Source organism: Urocitellus parryii, chromosome 3 (assembly GCF_045843805.1).
Source record: "Urocitellus parryii isolate mUroPar1 chromosome 3, mUroPar1.hap1, whole genome shotgun sequence".
Taxonomy (NCBI): Eukaryota; Metazoa; Chordata; class Mammalia; order Rodentia; family Sciuridae; genus Urocitellus; species Urocitellus parryii.
In genome coordinates, this window is record NC_135533.1 from 15,474,126 (window position 1) to 15,495,391 (window position 21,266).

General features: G+C 34.2%; 1 protein-coding gene across 2 annotated transcripts in view; it reads right to left on the reverse strand.

Moving 5' to 3' along the window:
* Nucleotides 1–21,266, reverse strand: part of Trim24 (tripartite motif containing 24) — a 99,369-nt gene that overhangs the window by 37,975 nt on the left and 40,128 nt on the right. For both annotated transcript variants that reach the window (XM_026398562.2, XM_026398561.2), the window contains exons 3-6: nt 12,761–12,908; nt 8,063–8,195; nt 3,982–4,098; nt 777–891 (exon numbers count right to left, since the gene is read on the reverse strand). In XM_026398562.2, coding sequence (XP_026254347.1) covers nt 777–891; nt 3,982–4,098; nt 8,063–8,195; nt 12,761–12,908 — 513 coding nt within the window. The remainder of the gene's footprint in view (nt 1–776; nt 892–3,981; nt 4,099–8,062; nt 8,196–12,760; nt 12,909–21,266) is intronic.

Consider the following 21,266-nt stretch of genomic DNA (forward strand, 5'->3'; position numbering starts at 1 on the left):
TTACAGAAATAATCTTATGGGACCACTGTTATGTATGTAGTCTGTTTGTTATAATTTGGACATGGAATGTTCCCCAAAAGTCCATAGCTGGTGGCACTATAGGGTGGTGGGGTCTAGTTGGAGGAAGGGCACTAGGGATATACCTTTGAAGGATATATTGGGACCCAGGCCTCTTCCTCTGTTGTTGCTTCCTGGCAGCCATGAGGTGAGCAGCACTCCTTTACATCATGCTTTGCCATGATGTTCTAACTCACCGTGGGCCCAAATGATGGGGCCAAGAAACCAATGGACTGAAACTTCTTCAACAATGAGCCCAAACAAACCTTTCCTCCTTTAACTTAATTTTCTCAGGTATTCTATCACAGTGATAGAAAGCTGACTAACTCATCATTGTTGACAGAAGCATCACCATGTAGGGCATGAGTATATATAACTCCCAGTGTTATCTTCCTAGAAAAATTTGTTGAACTCTGCCACTTTGGTGATACAAAGTTATCACTTCAGCGAATTTGTAAAATGGCCCATCTCTTCAACATTCCTCCTATGAGCAAGGCTTACATTTATGCTATGAAGCAAACAATGAGGAGTAAAACATTCCCAGTGTATTATAAAACTATAAATAGACAATACAGAATCTGTCAAAGGAAAACTAGGATTGGGGAAGAGATATTATCAAATTGTAAATGGAAACGATTACAAAAGGACTATGATTTCAAATTCACATACATTAGAAAATTTTGTTGAATCACAACATACTGTCCCCTCTAGTAACTTACCTCTAGCTGATGCAGCAGAGCTTTTCCTTTTTTATTTATTTCTACCATCAATGTAAAGATAGCAACTTTAATATCCTGTTCCACCTGCTTTTGATTTTGATTTACTTCAATTATTCTGAAAATTAAATGAAGGAAAAAAATCTAAAACTTAAGGCAGATTTTTTTTTACAATATTTAAAATTTATATTTTAATATCTAAATTAAACCAAAATGTTTTCAGCCCTTTAAAGATCCATTTCTGGGTCCTTCCATTTATTTATTTTTACTCATGTATTTATTTTTTGGTACTAGGGTTCGAACCCAGGGTGCTTTACCACTGAACTACATTCCCAACCTTTTTTATTTTTGAATCTTAGGCAGGGTCTCGGCTAAGTTGCTGGGGCTCTCACTAAGGTGCCAAGGCTGGTCTCAAACTTGCTAAACTTCCTGCCTCGGCCTCTCAAGTCTCTGGATCATGGGCAGGTGCCACCATGCCCAGCTGAGTCCTTCCATTTAAAATCAACTGTCCTGAAGATGACAATGAAATTAAATTCTGAAAGATAACAAGTCATTCAGTTTGATCTTAAAAGCAAAATACTCAAAATTAGAAGAGAATGAGCACATTTTAGGAGAATGTTATTTGGAAAGATTATGATATCCAGGAAAATCAATACTCTAACTACCTAAAAGGATGGGGTAGGGGGGATTGGACTAAAACTAGGATTTATAAACATGATAAAGAAACTATGACTGAACTAGTTTTGTCATGCTCACTGCAACTAAGAGGTAGAAAAGTATAAATACAATACTCTGACCTTAGACTTCTGAACTGCTGAAGTATTCATTATATCTGAATGAAAGCAAAAAAAAAAAAAAATCTTCGCTACTTCTTACAAAACATATTTATCTTGAAAACTAAACAGTCAAATAACTATGTTATGTTTCATCAATCAAATACTTTTCTTCCTTCAATTTGAAAGAGTGGGAATGTGATCTCATGGAGATGAAATAGATAGAAAGAAAATATACAGCATCACACCAGAATATTTTACAGAAGTAGAAAAGAACAGTAAGTCAAATATCAAACTTTATGAAATTAAATAAAAAGCTTCATTTCTCCTGTTTATCCCATACTATACTTCTCATTTTAAAACCAAAATGGTGGAGATATTATTCTCTGTTGAACATTCAAGATAAATTGTTTAATATCAACTTAGCTATAGGATTAAGAGACCTATATAAGCCTATGAAGCAACCAATCTCAAAAAACAAAAACAAAAACAAAAAAACAACTCATTTAAATCTTCCTGATGGTAGAATGTATAAATAAGGGGAAAACAGACATGTTTACAAACACATAAAAATGAGTTAATAGCAAAATTAGTGTGGTAATTTAATCCTTCTAAAATCAGATAGGCTATAAAGAAATGCAAGTAATCAGTACATTAATAATGAAGATTCTTTAAATTTTTACACTTCAGAGGCTAACATCTTGACATATAAGAATGCTATTATTTTGTTAAAAAACAGAATTGTATAAATCACTAAAAAAGAAAACAAGTAAAAACATATTTGAAGAACTCACACTACCTGATTTCATGACATTATAAAAATGAAAGTTGAGTATTGGCAAAAAAGAAAAAAAGAGAACACAATCAATGGAACAGAGCACAGTTAAGAAATAACCCCACACTTACATGGTTAATTGATTTTCCACAAAGGTGCCAAGGCAATTCAATAGAGATAGGGTAGTCTTTTCAACAAATGATGTTGGAAGAATGGACCACCACATGTTTAAAAAAAAAGAAAGGTATCCTGACCCATAGCTCATAACATAGACACAGTGGAAGAGAGAGAAAAAAGTCAAAAGGGTAAATCGCAGTAAGGGTAGATCTTTTACTAAATTATTTTATATGACTACTTTTTGCCACTAGATGGTAGAAATGTCTACAATTACCTTCTTCGTTTAGTAAATGTTCATTATACATTTTCAGTTACTCAGAATCAAAAATTTAAAAACCTACCAATATTCTATTTGGTAAAATATATTATCCTGATTAGAACAGTATATTCTAAAGCACTTTTACAAAAAGAACTACTCTTTGGTTAAAGAGTTGTTACATGAAAAGAGAAAGGTCAAAGAAAAAAGAGCTGATAAAGAGGAGTAAGAAAAACTAAAAAAAAGACTCACAATATAAAACAATGTATATAATATATAATAATTATGTAATAATAATACTGGAACATCAAGAAAAGTCATATTTAAAAATCTCTGTTAAAGAAATCTGATAATATAATAAATTACCTAAAAAATTTTTCCAAATGCTCCTCCACCCTTAACTATGTTCCAAAATGATAAGAATGACAGAAAATTATGATGAGTCTTGAGCATGATGAACCCCAAAGGCTGACACAATTTTCCCAGTGAACAATATTCAAAGCCCCTGCCAGGCCTCTTTTATTCGGGTTCTTTCCATTTGGCATTTCTTGACCTATTTAGGCAGTGGCATGCTACTTTTGTATGTTAAACAACAAAAGAAAGAGGACATGGGATTTCACAAGTGTGTTAAAATGTTAATTAAATGTCATTACATGCCCTACATGGGATTAAAAAAAAAAAGTGGTGAGACAACCCCCTTTCTTACAAAGAGTTAGTTGCTAAATTCTAAGATGTAAGCCTTTGGACATTTGATTTCCTTCTTTGGAGGATTAAAGGCATAACAAGTAATACCTAGAAACTGTTTGCATACTGTATTAGACAAGGAATAAAAGGTATGTTTAACAATCCCTGTCTCAGTGTCCTAAAATTTCTACCCCTTTGCAATTAAAGATCATAGCCTTAGGGGAGGGCATCCCAAATTTTAGCAAACCTTAAAACAGCAATTGAGTATATAATCAACTATTTAAATATTTTATAATGCTGGAAAAAATAGTTGATTTTGTTTTTAAATCTTGGCATGTCTTTAAATTGGAAAATACCAAATAATTATAAATTATTAATACCTACCAGATATATAAGTTATTACTACTTATTTTATTAACACATTAGTTTAAAAAAATTCATAGCTGAAAAAAATGCTTTCTAACCCAAAGTTTCCAGAAAAAAATTGAGTCATCTGATAGCTTACTAATTGCTTCACAATGAGTTAAGAAAAATGTTCTCTTAAATGTGAATACACTTAACATATAAAAATGATTTAGTATAATACCATAAGTGCAAATTTACCTGTTTTGGATCTGATTTCCTGTGTATTTAATGTATTTTGTTTTTTCCATCAGTTTGGTGATTAGTGTATCTATGATCACTTTCTGATTTTGAAAAGCTTCTTCTATAAATTGATATCTGAAGAAATAAGTAAATAGGCAAATTATTTCAAACAAATATATGTATAAAATGAGGGGAGGTCCAAATGTAAAAAAATGAGTAATAAAAAATTAAGATTATAAAGAATATAAATAATAATCTTTAAAAAGTACCAAATACAACCCTGTAAGGCAGGTTTTCCCCTTTCTCTCATATTATTCCTTAAGAAGGATATTGATACATAATGTTTATGGACATTCTTAAAATTATTTCTTAAGTTTAAGAAAGATACACATCCATCACTAATAGTTTTAAAGGCTTACAGAGCACATTGGGCAGATCTGGCAAAAAATAAGATTTATTAACTATTAACTATTTCATCATTTAACAGTTCTGAAAGTTTCTTTCTAATGATGGATTTAGCTATAAAACTTAAGGCTTGGTTGATACGTACTATTTTTTACTATAATTTAGATAAAAATATTTTCTAATATCTGTTAGGATTTCTTTGGTGCTTTAGTTAATTATTAATGATTTATTCTGAAGTAATTTCAAAATGAAATATGTAAGAGTTCAAAGATCTATTTTTCAAATTTTGCCCTTTAGCCACATAATTCAGTGTGCGTTTCCTAAAAACAAGAATGTTCCCTTATCTAATAATATTAGTTATTAAATTCAAGAAAACTGATGTTCGCAAGTCATGTATCCTTTTAGACTATATCCCATATATGTCATTTGTCTCAGTATCTTCTAGACCTTTTTCTTTCTAGGATACTCCATGATCATTTATCAGAACATTTAATTTTCAAATTCCATTTCTTCTCTTCCAAAAGTACAGTATTTTTCTCTTCTACTGTTGTTTTCTAGATTAATTCTATTGGGTTATACAAGTTATTTTGCAGGATTTCAATCCTTTGAAATTTAATACTTTGCTTAGAAATATGGTCAATTAAAATTTTTCTTTGTATGTTTGAAAAGAATGTGTATTACTCAGTATAGTTTTCATAATCTCCATAACTTCATTTGCTAATTCTGTTATTTTAATCTTACTGACATGTTCTTTATTGATTTTTAGTCGTATTTTGTCAATTATGTATTTAATATACTTTGGAACATATATTAAAATTTTCCACTCTATGTACTTACCAGTTTAAAGTTCTGTCATTTTAAGTTTATGATGCACATAAATTTAGAGCTGTTGTATCTTTTAAATTAAGCCTTTTATCTTCATAAAGCTTCCCTTTTAATCTAAAATAATATATTTTGTCTGCTACATCAGCTTGCCTTTGGTTAGTATCTGTATGACATATCTTTTCCTATTAATCTTTTTATTTGCTCAGGATTTAGATATTTCTCATAAAAAGCACATAGCAGAAGCATCTGAGGATGTAGCTCCTTAAGGCCCTGAGTTTGACCCCCAGTGCCATAAAAAAACAAAATAGCGGATTTTTCTACTTTGTTTCTTATCTAGACTGAAATTGTTTGATAATTTGGAACATTTTATGCATTAAGATTTGATATAAATATGATTGTATCTGCAGATGTACCAATTACCAAGACCTTATTTGAACCCACTTAATCTTTGTTGCTTTGTCTTACTTTGGTAGCCTAGTTTAGACTGATGGATTACTCTATAACCTTGGACCCCTTCATATGTTTTTTTACTATTCTTCTAGTGACTATCCTAGACATTACAAAATGTATATCTAAACTTACCATCATCTAATATTAATCCATACTTTTTACATTTTTCCTAGACTCCATGTCTCCTAACATGTCTACATGATACACACATATACCATAAACTAAGACATTGTTTCCTAGGTCAATATTCATTTAGCTTTACTCATATCTATTACTTTTTTCTTTGTGCATCTCCTACTGTTATTTATTTACCTAAAGGGGTACTTTAGTGAGGGTTTACTAGAGATAGATTCTCTAAGTGTATTTAGTATGAAAATATGAAAATCTCTCATTCATTTTTAAAAAAATATGCACACTGGGGATAGAACTTGAGATTTGCAGTAATTCTTTCTATAGTTTATAAATGTTAGTTTCTTTCTTTCTTTTTTAATATTTATTTAGTTGTAGATGAACACATAGTAATCTTTATTTATTTTTTATGTGGTGCTGAAGATCGAATCCAGTGCCTCACACATGCAAGGCAAGCACTTTACCACTGAGCTACAGTCCCAGCCCAAAAGTATTACTTTCTTAATAATCCTGCTGGGTATTGTAAGACTTCTTGAATATGAACTAGATGTCTTTCATGAGTACTTGCAAGTTCTCAGCCATTTCATTATTTTCTCAAGTACTGCTTCCTTCCCATTCTTTTCTTTCCTACTTGGATTGCAATTACATCCATATTGAAAACTTTCTTCTATGTTTCATTCTTTTGTTTACCATGCTTCATTCTAGATATTTTCTTAATTTTTAGTTCAAAAATTCTCATTTCCTGCTATGTCAAATCTGCTGTTCAAACTTCTATTGAATTAATTTCAGTCGCTGTAATTTTCTGTTCTATACTTTCCATTTTGCTTTCTTTTTATAGTTTTTAATTTTAATTTTTATTCTAATTTGTTATATATGACAGCAGAATGCATTACAATCCGTATTACACATATAAAGCATAATTTTTCATATCTCTGGCTGTATACAAAGTATATTCACACCACTCGTGTCTTCATACATGTATTTAGGGTAATGATGTCCATCTCATTCCACCATCTTTTATACACCCCTGAAATACTACACCCAAACTTTCTATTTTGTCTTTTACCATGTTGAACATATGATGCAGAACTGTGGGTCTTCTTATTCTTTGTTATATCTAGGTTTCATTTACAATGTCTAATCAAACATACCTGGCTATTTCTAACTATATACAGAATACACTACCCAAATAAGTTTGAAGCCTAGAATATTTTCCTTTTCTAGGGAGGATTCACATTTGATTCTGACAGGTGCTTTGGGACATCACAATAAGATTTCATATTAATTTAATGTGAGGTGCTGCTCACTAGCTAATTGATCATTACTATAAGGATCCCAACTCAAGGCAAGAGGAAGCTTTTACTCCTTATGAACCTGAACTCAAATCCCTCACTTCTCAGCCCTGAGAGTATATTAAAATTATCTCAACCTCTAGGCAAATATCTCAAGAGGTAAAAAAAAGTCTCTGCAATCCTCTGCCCCTATTTTCAACCAAATCCTGATACAATAATTCTTTACTACTTGATTATATCTGAAATTTCTTATAGATAATTTCTGGATTTTACCCAGCTTTTCTCCTGATCTTCATTGGTATGCTTGCTCCAAATTATCCAGACTTCCATTATGGGAAATTTGGACCATTATAGGCAACAATACATGTGTCAACTAATCTGAGTGTTACTGTCCAAATCAGTGGTTGCTAACTCACGTGCCTATGGAGGTTAGATGTAAAAGTAAGCTTTGGTAAGATCTACAATGAACCAGAAATGGCATGTCTTATTCGGAAGAGCACTAAAGTTAATTCCAGCTAAATGCTGGTGTGAAAGTATATGAACTTAGGGCTACAACAGTTATTTCTTAAATGAAACCAGAAATCTAGATTTATTTTTTAAATAGAAAATATCCTAATTTTATAACACCTATAACTAATTTCACATGTTCTAAAACAGAGTCTGAACTAGAGTTTCTCACTCAGGGTGATTGTGTTACATAGGATATTTGGTAATATCTAGAGATATTTTTAAATTGTCATGACTAGGGAAGGATGTGGGGTGCAGTGGCAACTAACTGTTAGAGGTCAAGGATGTTTGCTGCTAAACCCCACACAAAGTATGACATTCCCCAAAACAAAGAATTATCTAGCTCAAAATGCCAATAATGCCAAAGTGGATAAGCTATGGTACAGGCCAGCATACCACTTTGCAGACTGCCATTTAGCTGAGGTGACAGCAGTTCTCAAGTCCACATAGAACTTTATTATAAATCTGTCCATAATGAATAGTGCTAGTACCTATGCTCCTTGTGCTCTAGCAGTTGACAGTCCCGACATGTCAGTTTGTCACACGTCTCACAATAAAGCTTCAATTGCTCCTTTTTATGAAAAGGACAAAACACTGGTCGTTGGCTGGTCACACCCACTGCCTCTGCAGAAATCATGGAAAGCAAAGAGGAAAAAAATTAACATAATTTTTTTCATACTTCATACTTACTAGAAGAGAACCACAAATAATTTTTATCTATACTGTAACTACTACTAGGTATTACAGGTATATAATATTAAATATTTTCAGTATTTCTAAAAAAATATAAATGAGCTTTTCATTTTCTATAATAGAAGTTCACATTAATTCAGTAGTAAATGAAACAGCGAAGTTGTGTAATTAAAAAGATGTTTTTTCTATGCCAAATTTGAAAGGACATTTTTAAAAATGTGATTCAAAAAATCTAATAAAAGTATATAAAAGGAATAGTGAATAAGAAACCTCCCTATTTTGCAAAAATCCTAACAAAGGATACCCATTTAGACACAAATAATCTTAAGTGTTTTTACTATTACACTATAGTTACTCCAGTGAATTTTTATTAGTTTTTTAATGTGGGGATAAAACTGAGAAATTCTTATGTAATAATTTTAAGTGGAAAAATCAAGAATACAAATGACTATTCTGGTTGATCAAAAAGTAATACCAGTTATCTCACCAATAATCAAAGGTAAAACTCCAAACATTTCACAAATAATCCCACTTTCAGAGACAACTATTCTTAATAACCTAGAATGTATTACTCTGGTTGTTTTGGGGTATATAGAACCGTATGTAATATAGTACAGTGTTATAGCTTAGATATTAGGTACCCCCCCAAAAAAAAGCTTATGTGTGAGATGATGCAACAAAGTTTGTAGGTAAAATGAGATTAATGTACTTTATCAGTGCATTAATCCCCTAATAGGGACTAACTGAATAGTAACTATAGGCAAGTAGGGTATGGCTAGAGGAGATGGGTCATTGGGGGCATGCCTTTGGGGGATTTAGTTTATGTAAGTGTGGTGACTCTTTGCTTCCTAGTGTGATGTTCGGAGCTGTTTTCTGTCGCACACATCCACCTTGATATTTTGCCTTACCTCAGGCCCTGAGGAATGGAGTTGGCTGCCTATGGAATGAGCCCTCTGCAACCATAAGCCCCCAAATAAATTCTTCTTCCTCTAAAATTGTTTTTGTTGCACCTTTTGGTCACAGCAGCTAAAAAGCTGACTAAAACATGCAGTGTTTTATTTTATAAAACAAAAAAATGTGCTGGGCATGGTGGTACACATCTGTAATCCCAGCTCCCTGGGAAGCTACGGCAGGAGGATTGCAAACCCAGCATAGTGAGATCCAGTCTCAAAATAAAAGTAAAAAGGACTGGAGATGTAGCTCATTGTTAGAGCAGCCCTGAATTCAATCCCCAGTACCTCCCCCTCAAAATAGGGCAGGGGACAGAGGATATAAAATTTAGTGACATGACACACATTGTTATGTAAGATATTCCTTTTCTCCCTTAACTCTTAGATACCTTTCTGTGTAAGTAAATAAGAATGAGGTAGATGTATTTATTAATTGTATAACATTCCATCAAATGGGCAAACCATGTGCTAGTACAAGGTCCTCATTTCTCAATATCGTATGAAAATGCTGAAAAACACATATAGAGCAATAAATCACTTGAGTGTTTCCATAAAATAAATTCCTAGTGCTACAATTGTTAGGTCAAAGGGTAATTTTAGATAGAAATAACTAATTGACCCCCTCAAAATAGAACCAATTTATACAGAGAGGGCATTTTCTATATTTTTATGGAGTAGAGAATATTGGTAGGGGATATTCTCCATATTTTTAAATCGTGCCAATAGATGAGAAAGGGAGAGAAAGAAATTTATCCTAAAATGTTGGTATTTTTCTAACAACTGAAGTTGAACAACTTGAGTCATCAGCCATTTATATTTCTTTTAAAAATTTTTGTTGGCTGGGGGGCTGGACTTATGGCTCAGTGGTAGAGCACTTGTGAGGCATTGGGTTTGATTCTCAGCACTGCATATAATAAATAAAATAAAGGTCCATTGATAACTAAAAAATATTTTTTAAAAAGTTGTTGGCTGGACTGGGGATATAGCTGAGACAGCACTTACCCAGAATGCAAGAGACCTGAGGTTTGACCTCAACATTAACAAAAAAAGGAAAAACTGTCTGCTAATAACTCCTACAAATTTTCTTTCCAATTTGCTTTCTTGTTGACTTGCATTCGAACTTAGTAAATTGCCTGCCTAAGATCTTCAAACATTTTTCCCAGTTTAACTTCTCTTAGGGTGTTGTTTTTCTAAACAGATGTATTTAATAGTTTTAGTTTTTAAGAAACTACCTACTACTACCTATAGTTATAAAAAATGTTTGTTTTTCCTTTCATGATATACCTTTAAGGTTTTCATTTTGTATTTAAATCTTTGATTCACTCAAAATTTATTTTGATATACTTCTAAATCCTTAAAAAATCCTTTTGTGTATACTAGCAAAAAGAATGAATTAAAAGATTCACATTTTCATGATCATAATCCAATAAGTTAAAAATAGAAATAAAACCAAAACACTAAGAAAATTATTTTGTTCTTTTAAAGAATTCTTAGATTCATAATAATCACAATGTTAAACAACTTCTTTTTGCATTAACATATATCACAGACATTTATAGACCTACCAAAGTAGTTTTGAAAACAAGCAAACACAAAAATTCATGTATCTTCAATTGCTTGGTAACTATAAATGCAGGATATTTTAAAAATGGCAGAAATCAAAGTGGTAAAGTATAACTCAAACTTTAAGCACTTGTATTTCTAAGTAAGCAAAGGAAAATGAGGGCCAAGTACATATATCAACAAAATTAGTCCTAGAATTTAGTATAAAACTAAGGTCATCTAAGAGAATTGTGATTGATGAACTAAAAAATATAAAACAGGTTAATTACATAAAATATAATCTGTCAGGTGTGGTGGGGCACACCTGTAATCCCAGCGGCTCATGAGGATGAGGCAGAAAGATCACCAGTACAAAGCCAGCCTCAGCAACTCCGTGAGATCTTGAGCAACTCAGAGAGACCCTGTCTCAAAATAAAACATAAAAAGGGCTGGGGATGTGGCTCAGTGGTTAAGTGCTCTGGGTTCAATCCCTAGTATCAACGACTATAACAACAATAGTCTTCTGAGTAGCTGAGATTACAAGCGTGTACCACCATGTGCAGCTTTCTAATTCTTAGTTACAGCTCTTCCTGCATCTCAGTGGCTAGTCCTCTACCAACTAACACTAACACTCTATCACCCTATCAAGCAACTCTATTTCTTTTCTTTATCCAGTTAAAATTTTAAAATCCTTCAAAATGTCATCACAATGCATCTCTTACACTGTCCAGCTAAACCCAAACTCTACATGTATCCAACCCTTCTCTATACCCACATCTAAACTGCTAAAATCTGTTGAGGAAATTTTATGGCCCACTATCAAATGTAACCTCGATGCCATGAAGAAAATCTTCTGTTTCCATAGATGCAGCTCTTTCAATTGGAGTCATCTAGCCTCCAACCTAAATCCCCAAATCTGAGGTTGTTAGTCCTTTCATGTACTAACAATAGCACTTGGTAGGCCAAACTACAATTGTTTATTTTGCTATAGTCTTATTATACTATAAAGTTCTAGAGTGCAGGAAATATATATCTTCTTTCATTTTCGTTCCTAGCCAAGTTCCCAGAATACAGAGTAGGCATGCAAATTTGTACTAGTTCACTTGAAGAATAAAAAGCAGCAAAACAAATTTTAAATAAAAATATAATAATGAGCCATAAAAAGGAATTAAGTTCTGAGACACACTATGAAATGTAAAAACCCTTAAAATATGCTAAATGAAATAAGCCAGATACCAAAGGAAATAGATAATGGTTATGGCTACATAGCATTGTAAATGTAATTAATGCTGCTGGATTGTATATTTAAAAATATTTTAAAAGATTAATTTTATGTTACAAATATTTTACTAAAATAAAACATCTATTTCCGTGAATGTTACTTTAAAAGTTTACAACACAATAAAAACTCAAAAACCATAATTACATAAAAATCAAAGCTTCTTTTTTTTTTTAAGGGAGAATTTTAATATTTATTTATTTAGTTAGTTTTAGGCGGACACAACATCTTTGTTTTTATGTGGTACTGAGGATCGAACCCGGGCCGCACGCATGCCAGGTGAGCGCACTACCGCTTGAGCTACAACCCCAGCCCCTCAAAGCTTCTTTGGCTATCTGTATATCATGAAAATATCACAAAGCAGGTTTACTACCAAAATATTAGAAGGAAGAGAGCTATAAATGTTTAGGTCCATTCCTTATCACTTTAGAGATGAGAAAATAAGAAAAACAACTTTTTAAATTTTTATTTGCTCCATATTCATACCAAATTAAGATAATTATACTAGCTGGAGTTTGGCAGTGTGAATGTGAGGAAGGAGGACTGTATTAACTAATTCATGCTTACCAATATTTATAAGTAGTCCAATTTCAATAACAATATTGACCTCTATATTAAAAAGTAAGAGCACATTTAATGCTTACAAATGTATTCAAATAAATCAACATAAGGAAGTACGTTGGGAGAGATAGGGAATGAATGAACAAAGGGAACTGATTTATTACCTGGAGATACTTCCTCTTTCTGTCTGACAGTGTGATCTTTTGTGAACTTCACTCTCTGATGAGCTCTAATACATGTCTTGCACAGCCATTCAACACACTCTACACAAAACCCATTAGCTTCAGCATTGTCTTCACAGCTTGTACACACCTGATGATAAAGCAAGCATGTCACATAAATCTTTGAGAAAAATGAAAAGTTGCTCATCTACTAGTTAAACATAAATGATACACCAACCATACTAGACTCAGGGTATTTTTTCCTTTTTAAAAAGATTGTTCTTTTTTAGTTATACATGACAGTAGAATGTATTTTGACATGTCATACATATATAGAGTGTAACTTCCCATTCTTGTGGTTGTACATAATGTGGAGTTACAATGGTTGTGTATTCATATATGAACATAGGGAAGTTATGTCTTATTCGTTCTACTGTCTTTCCTGTTCCCAACAGTGTTTGAAATTTAAATTGACATTATGTAATGAATTATATGCATACGATATGGAAACATTAAACATAGGTAAGTATTGTTATATTTTCTCCTTAGTTTAATATACTAAATATTCCAGGCACTGTACTAGGTGTTGGAATAGAAGAATTAGGAAAAGTAAATACAGTCCCTGCCTACAGTCTCACAGGTTAGAATCTCATCCCCCCCGCCCCCCCAAACACACACACCTATTAACTAAGTGCTCTTGGGCACAATATACTACTTATTTCTAAAATGAGGGTGGTAACTGAATTTACAGAGTAGCTGTAAAGATTACAAGTATATCTGTGAAGCAAACATACATTGTTGGAATAATTACACTCATATATAACTATTTAAAATTGTCATAAAGAAAATATATGAGAAATTATAAGACTATCTGATGGAGAAACTGTTCTCATTGAATTACATTTGGAAGTCTGGAGAAAACAACAGGAAGGAGTACCCAGAGAAAGCTTTTCCTAAAAAGATCCTATTACATCAAGATATGAAAGTTGAAAAGTCTTCTAGGAAGACAAAAGAACATGAATAGAAGACTGTAGACAAGAAGAATATAGCAAATTCAAAGAACTAAAAGAAAGCAAGTATGACTCAAGTACAGAGATCAAGGGATAACTGGCAAGAGGAGGAGCTAGTGGTGAGGCAGGAAAGGGCCAGATTAAGCAGGTCACATGATAATGTTGGTCTTTGGAGAAGTCTATTGAAAGCTTTTAAGTAAGAAAGTGGAATGGCCATATCTTACATTTTAAAGTCAATATTGCTGTGAGGTGGAGAACAGATTAGAAAAGGAGCATTTCTGCATAAAGATAAACTAGGAGGTTTTGCAGTGATGGAGGCAAGGGGTGGCAGAAAGAAATGGAGATGAGAAGAGAATGGGTATGAGAGAGAGTTAGAAAGTAAAACTGGTTTGGATGATGCATTGGGTATGTGAGGTAAAGAAGAAATAGCATTTATGTTTCTAACTTGTGTAACTGTACCAATCTCTAGGTAGGGTACAGATATTAAGGTCAAAAAACATATAAGCAGTTCTCATTATCTTATTTGTGGTCAGGAAGAAAAAAATATTTTTTCTTCACTCAGGGGTTACCAAATTCCAAATACCTGAATAATTTCCAAATAGCAAAATCTCAGCTCTTATCACTTTTAAAATGTCTAGCATTGTTTGACACCACAAATGCCTACTTACTAAAAATCAAGTGATTTTAAATGATTTTGGATTCCTTAAAATCTGCCAATCCTCCTTTCTCCCTGAATGTCCCACTAGATCCCATCTACTACTGTTTTCCCTCTGATTCTGTACATAAGTCTTTAATCTGCAGACTGATCACATCTACTTACCTTCAACTTCCACCTCCACAAAGATGTCACCCAAAATATAATCTCCAGAAAGGCTACGAAATTACTGTGGAATGTGTATATACGCTGATCAGAAGAAATTTCTTATACATTATGCAAATATTTTTAAAAGCAGGAAAAGTATGTAAATACTTATATTTAAGAAAAATGCGATGAAGTGGATTTTTTTATTTAACAAGTACAGGCTAGGCACGGTGGCACACACCTGTAATCCCAGTGGCTTGGGAAGCTGAGACAGGAGGATTGAGAGTTCAAAGTCAGCCTCAGCAAAATTGAGGCACTAAGCAACTCAGTGAGACCCTGTCTATAAATAAAATACATAATAGGACCAGGGATGTGGCTCAGTGCCCTTAAATTCAATCCCCGGTCAACACCCCCCCCCCAGTAATATATCATATGGTATTAAAAACAAAAGGATATCAACACCTGCCTCTGCAGGGCCCAGGCGCACCAGTGGCCTAGGTCCACCCATTTCCCTGTGGGGCAGACACTCGCTGGAGCCTAGCCTCTGGTGCAGAACTGCCCCTTCTGACAATGGACTAAGGCAGGAGCTGAGATCCAGCCCAGACCACCAACTCCAGCCCACTCAAGATCCAGGTTCTCAATAGGCCCAGTTCACCCTTTCCCCCAGTGGGGCAGACACCTTCAGAGCCTAGCCTTTGGAGCAGGACTGCCCCTTCCGATCACCACACTACCTTGGGAGGTAGAGCCTAGCAGCCCAGATCCACCGAAACCAGCCTCTGCAGGGCCCAGGTACACAGCAGGCCTGGTCCACCCCTTTCCTGGTGGGGCAGACACTTGCCAGAGCCTAGCCTCTGGCACAGGGTCGCCCTTCCGACCAGCAAACTACCACTGGGGGTGTCAAGCCTAGCGGCCCCGATACACCCACTCCAACTTACGCAGGTCCCATATCCAAGATGCAGTAGCATCCACTGAGGGACACCATCAGGGTCTGGAAGCCCAACATCACGGTGAGGTACAGACAATCTGTACGGGTACTACAAGAATATAGGGAAGAAACTGTAATATCATGGATCCACGTTGTAAGAAAGGAAGACACATAGACACCATGAAAAAACAAGGGAGGAAAGTGCCCCAAACAAACCAGGACACTATAATAACAACCCATGGAGAGTGCGAAGTTGATGAAATGTCAGAGAAGGAGTTCAGAAGGTTCAAAATTAAATGATCTGTGAATTAAAGAATGACCTAAATGAGCAAATACAAGCAAAAATGGATCACTCCAACAATGAGATAAGAGAGCAAATACTGGTAGCAAAAGATTACAGAGAGAGAGAGAGAGAGAGAGAGAGAGAGAGAGAGAGAGACCCTGAAAAAAAAAAAAACCAGAAATCCTTGAAATGAAGGATACAATAAATCAAATAAAAAACTCAATTGAAAGCATAACCAACAGACTAGAACACTTGGAAGGAAGAACATCAGATAATAAAGATACAGTATACAATCTGGAAAATAATGTTCTTGGACAGAATATCCAAGAATTATGGGACAACATCAAAAGACCAAATCTAAGAATTATTGGGATAGAGGAAGGCTCAGAGCTTCAAACCAAAGGAATACATAATCTCTTCAATGAGATAATATCAGAAAATTTCCCAAGCATGAAGAACAAATTGGAAAAAAAAATACAAGAGGCTTAGAGGAGACCGAATGTACAAAATTACAACAGATCTACACCAAGGCATATTATAATGAAAATACCTACCATACAGAATAAGGATAGAATTTTAAAGGCTGCAAGAAAGAGGAATCAGATCACATATATGGGGAGAAGAATTTGTATCTCAGCAGATTTTGCAACCCAGATCCTCAAAGCCGGGATATAGCGGAAAACATATACCAAGCTCTGAAAGAAAATGGATGCCAATCAAGAATCTTATATCCAACAAATTAAGCTTTAGATTTGATGATGAAATAAAAACCTTCCATGATAAACAAAAGTTAAAAGAATTTACAACTAGAAAGCCTGCACTACAGAACACCCTCAGCAAAATATTCCAAGAAGAGGAAATGAAAAACAGTGATGAAAATCAGCAGAGGGAGGGATTACACTAAAGGAAAATCTAATCAGAGGAGAAACCAAGTCAGTTAAATACCAAAAACAAATAAAAGTGGCTGGGAATAAAAATCATGTGTTAATAATAACCCTGGAATGTTAGTGGTCCAAAGTCACCAATCAAAAGACATAGACTAGCAGATTGGATAAAAAACAAAACAAAACAATATGCTGCCTACAAGAGACTCATAGAAAAAGACATTCAGAATGGAAGTGAAGGGTTGGGAAAAATCATACCATTCACATGGACTGCGGAAGAATGTAAGGGTTTCCATCCTCATACCAAATAAAGTAGACTTCAAACTAAACTCAATCAAAAAGGATAAAGAAGGTCACTACATACTGCTCAAGGGAATCATACACCAATAAAACTTAACAATTATAAATATATATGCCCCAAACAATAGAGCATCTATGTTCATCAAACAAACCCTTCTCAATTTCAAGAGTCAAATAGACCACAACACAATAATTTTGGGTGACTTTAACACACCTCTTTCATCACTAGATACATCTTCCAAACAAAAGCTGAACAAAGAAACTACAGAACTCAAAAATACAATCAATAACTTATACTTAACCAACATATATAGAATATTACAACCTTCAAGGAGAGAATATACTTTTTTCTCAGCAGCACATGGATCCTTCTTTAAAAGTAGAGATACTACCCTGCATTCTATCAGATCATAATGGAATGAAATTAGAAATCAATGACAAAATAAGAAATAAAATCCACTCCAACACCTGGAAACTAAATAATATGCTACTAAATAAACATTGGGTTACAGAAGACATCAAGGAGGATTTAAAAAGTTCTTAGGGGTGAATGAGAATACAGATACAACATATTGAAATCTCTGGGATACTATGAAAGCAGTTCTAAGAGGAAAGTTCATTGCATGGAGTAAATTCCTTAAAAGAAGAAAAAGTCAATAAATGACCTCATACTACATCTCAAAGCCCTAGAAAAAGAAGAACAAATCAACACCCAAAGCAGCAGAAGACAGAATAAAATAGAAAATATTGAAGGCATCGAGAAATTTCTAGAGTCATATAATTTGCCCAAATTGAATCAGGATGATATACACAATTTAAACAGATCAATTTCAAGTGATGAGGTACCAGGCACCATCAAAAGTCTACCAACCAGGAAAAGCCTTGGACCAGATGGATACACAGCTGAGTTCTACCAGACCTTTAAAGAAGAACTAATACCAACACTCTGCAATTTATTTCAGGAAATAGAAAAAGAGGGAGTACTTACAAACTCATTCTCTCAGGCCAATATCACTCTGATTCCTAAACCAGGCAAAGATACATCATAGAAAGAAGAAGACTTCAGACCAATATCTCTAATGAACAGAGATGCAAACATTCTCAATAAATTCTGGCAAATCGAATACAAAAACATATCAAAAAGGTCGTGCACCATGATCAAGTAGGATTCATCCTAATTGAAATCAATAAAATTAATTCATCATATCAATAGACTCAAAGATAAGAATCATATGATCATCCCAATAGATGCAGAAAAAGCATTTGACAAAATACAGAACCTTTACATGTTTAAAACACTAGAAAACTTAAGGGATAACAGGAACATATGTCAACATTGTAAAGGCTATCTATGCTAAGCCTTAGGCCAACATCATTCTAAATGGAGAAAAATTGAAGGCATTCCCTCTAAAAACTGGAACAAGACAGGGATGCCCTCTTTCACCACCTCTATTTAACATAATTCTTTTGAAACACTGGCAAGAGAGATTAGACCAGGAAATTAAAGGGATATACATAGGAAAAGAAGAACTCAAATTGGCACTATTTGCTGATGATATGATTCTATACCAGGAACCCTAAAAGTTCCACCAGAAAACTTCTAGAACTAGTAAAACAAATTCAGCAAAGTAGCAGGATATAAAATCAACACCCATTTTTTTAAAAAAGGCATTTCTGTGTACCAGTGACAAATCCTCAGAAAGGGAAATGAGGAAAACTACCCCATTCTCAATAGCCTCAAAAACAATAAATAAAATACTTGGGAATCAACAAAAGAGGTAAAAGATCTATACAATGAAAACTACAGAACCCCAAAGAAAGAACTCAAAGAAGACCTTAGAAGATGGAAAGATCTCCCTTGCTCTTGGATAGGCAGAATTAATATTATCGAAGTGACCATACTACCAAAAGCACTATACAGATTTAATGCAATTCTGACCAAAATTCCAATGGCATTCCTCAGAGAAATAGAAAAAGCCATCATGAAATTCATCTGGAAAAATAAGAGACCCAGAATAGCTAAAGCAATCCTTAGCAGGAAGAGTGAAGCATGTGGCATCGCTATACCAGACCTTAAACTATACTACAGAGCAACAGTAACAAAAACAGCATGGTATTGGCACTAAAACAGACTGATAGACCAATGGTACAGAACAGAGGACACAGAGACTAACCCACAAAACTACAATTATCTTATTTTAGACAAAGGCACCAAAAACATACACAAGAGAAAAGATAGCCTCTTCAACAAATGGTGCTGGGAAAACTGGAAATCCATATGCAACAAAATGAGATTAAGCCCCTATCTCTCACCATGCACAAAACTCAAACTCAAAATGGATCAAGGACTTAGGAATTAAACCAGAGAGACTATGTCTAATAGAAGAAAAATAGGCCCTAATCTCCATCATGTGGGATTAGGCCCCATCTTCCTTAATAAGACTCCTGTGGTACAAGAATTAAAACCAAGAATCAATAAATGGGTTGGATTCAAACTAAAAAGTCTCTTCTCAGCAAAAGAAACAATCTGTGAGGTAAAGAGAGAGCCTACATCTTGGGAGCAAATCTTACCCCTCACACATCAAATAGAACACTAATCTCTAGGCTATATAAAGAACTCAAAAAGCTAAGCGCGTGCACGCGAGCATACACACACACACACACACACACACACACAAACCCAATCAATAAATGGGCCAAGGGCCTGAACAGACACTTCTCAGAAGAGGATACAATCAATCAACAAGTATATGAAAAAATGTTCATCATCACTAGCAATTAGAGAAATGCAAATCAAAACCACTCTAAGATTTCATCTCACTCCAGTCAGAATGGCAGTTATTATGCATACAGACAAGAATAAGTGTTGGCAGGGAGTGGGGAAAAAGGTACACTCATACACTGCTGGTGGGACTGCAAACTGGTGCAGCCAATATGGAAAGTAGAATGGACATTTCTTGGAGAATTGGGAATAGAACCACCATTTTACCCAGCTATCCCTCTCCTCAGTCTATACTCAAAGGACTTAAAATCAGCATACTACAGGGACACAGCCACATCGATGTTTATAGCAGCATAATTCAGAATAGCTAAACTGTGGAACCAACCTATATGCCCTTCAATAGGTGAATGGATTAAAAAATATGGCATATAAAACAATGATATATTACTTGGCAATAAAAGAGAATAAAATCATTTTCAGGTAAATGGATGGAGTTAGAGAAGATAATGCTAAGTGACATTAGCTAATCCCCAAAAAACAAATACAGAATGTTTTCTTTGATATAAGGAGGCTGATTCATAGTGGGATAGGGAGAGGGAGCACAGGAAGAATAGACGAAATCTAGTATAGGGCAGACGGGTTGGAGAGGAAGGGAGGGGGCATGGGGTTATTAATGATGGTGGAATGTGATGATCATAATTAGCCAAAGTACATGTATGAAGACACAAATTGGTGTAAATATACAACCAGAGATATGAAAAATTGTGCTCTATGTGTGTAAAAAGAATTGTAATACATTCCATTGTCATATTAAAAAAACAGAAGGACAACTATAAAAGTAGTAATTGGTTACCTATAAGGTAGGGAAGAAATATGGTAGATATGATAGGGATAGAAGCTCTGTGAAAATATCCTGGTTTTTTTTTAGATTTTATTTTGGAAGTATATGAATATTTTAAATGTAGTTATAATAATACAAATTTTAAAAACTTAAATCCCTAAACATCAAAACCAAATGAAGCAGCAACCATAGCTGTCTATCAAGTGGATGACTTATCACCACAGGGAAAAAAATTTTTTTTTTGTAAAATGTAACTTTAAAACATGATGATTTGAGCCAGGAGCACTGGTACATAACTGTAATGCCAGCAACTCAGGAGACTAAGGCAGGAGAAGCTTAAGTTCAAGGCTAACCTCAGCAACTTAGTAAGCCCCTGTTTCAAAATAATAAGTAAAAAATGTCTGGGATGTAGTTCAGTGGAAAACTGCCCCTGAGTTATATCCCAGTACAAAAAAAAAAAAAAAAAAAGAGAGAGAGAGATTTGATTGTACACCTTCCAGTTAATACATGTAACCATGGTTCTTGCTTTCTGTTTTGCTACACTCTACAATTTCCTTTAGGCTCCAGCTTTACTCTTCCATGTACTCTTATTCTGCTACGTTTATGTGTTGCAGTTGGTTTCACTTTAGACTCTAACAATTGGTGGTCTGCAAGGAAGTTGGAACGTCAGAAGAGGAGACTTGAGGCTTGCAGTTAGCTCTCTGCTTGTGAATTCTGTGGAACATCACTCCAGACAATGCTA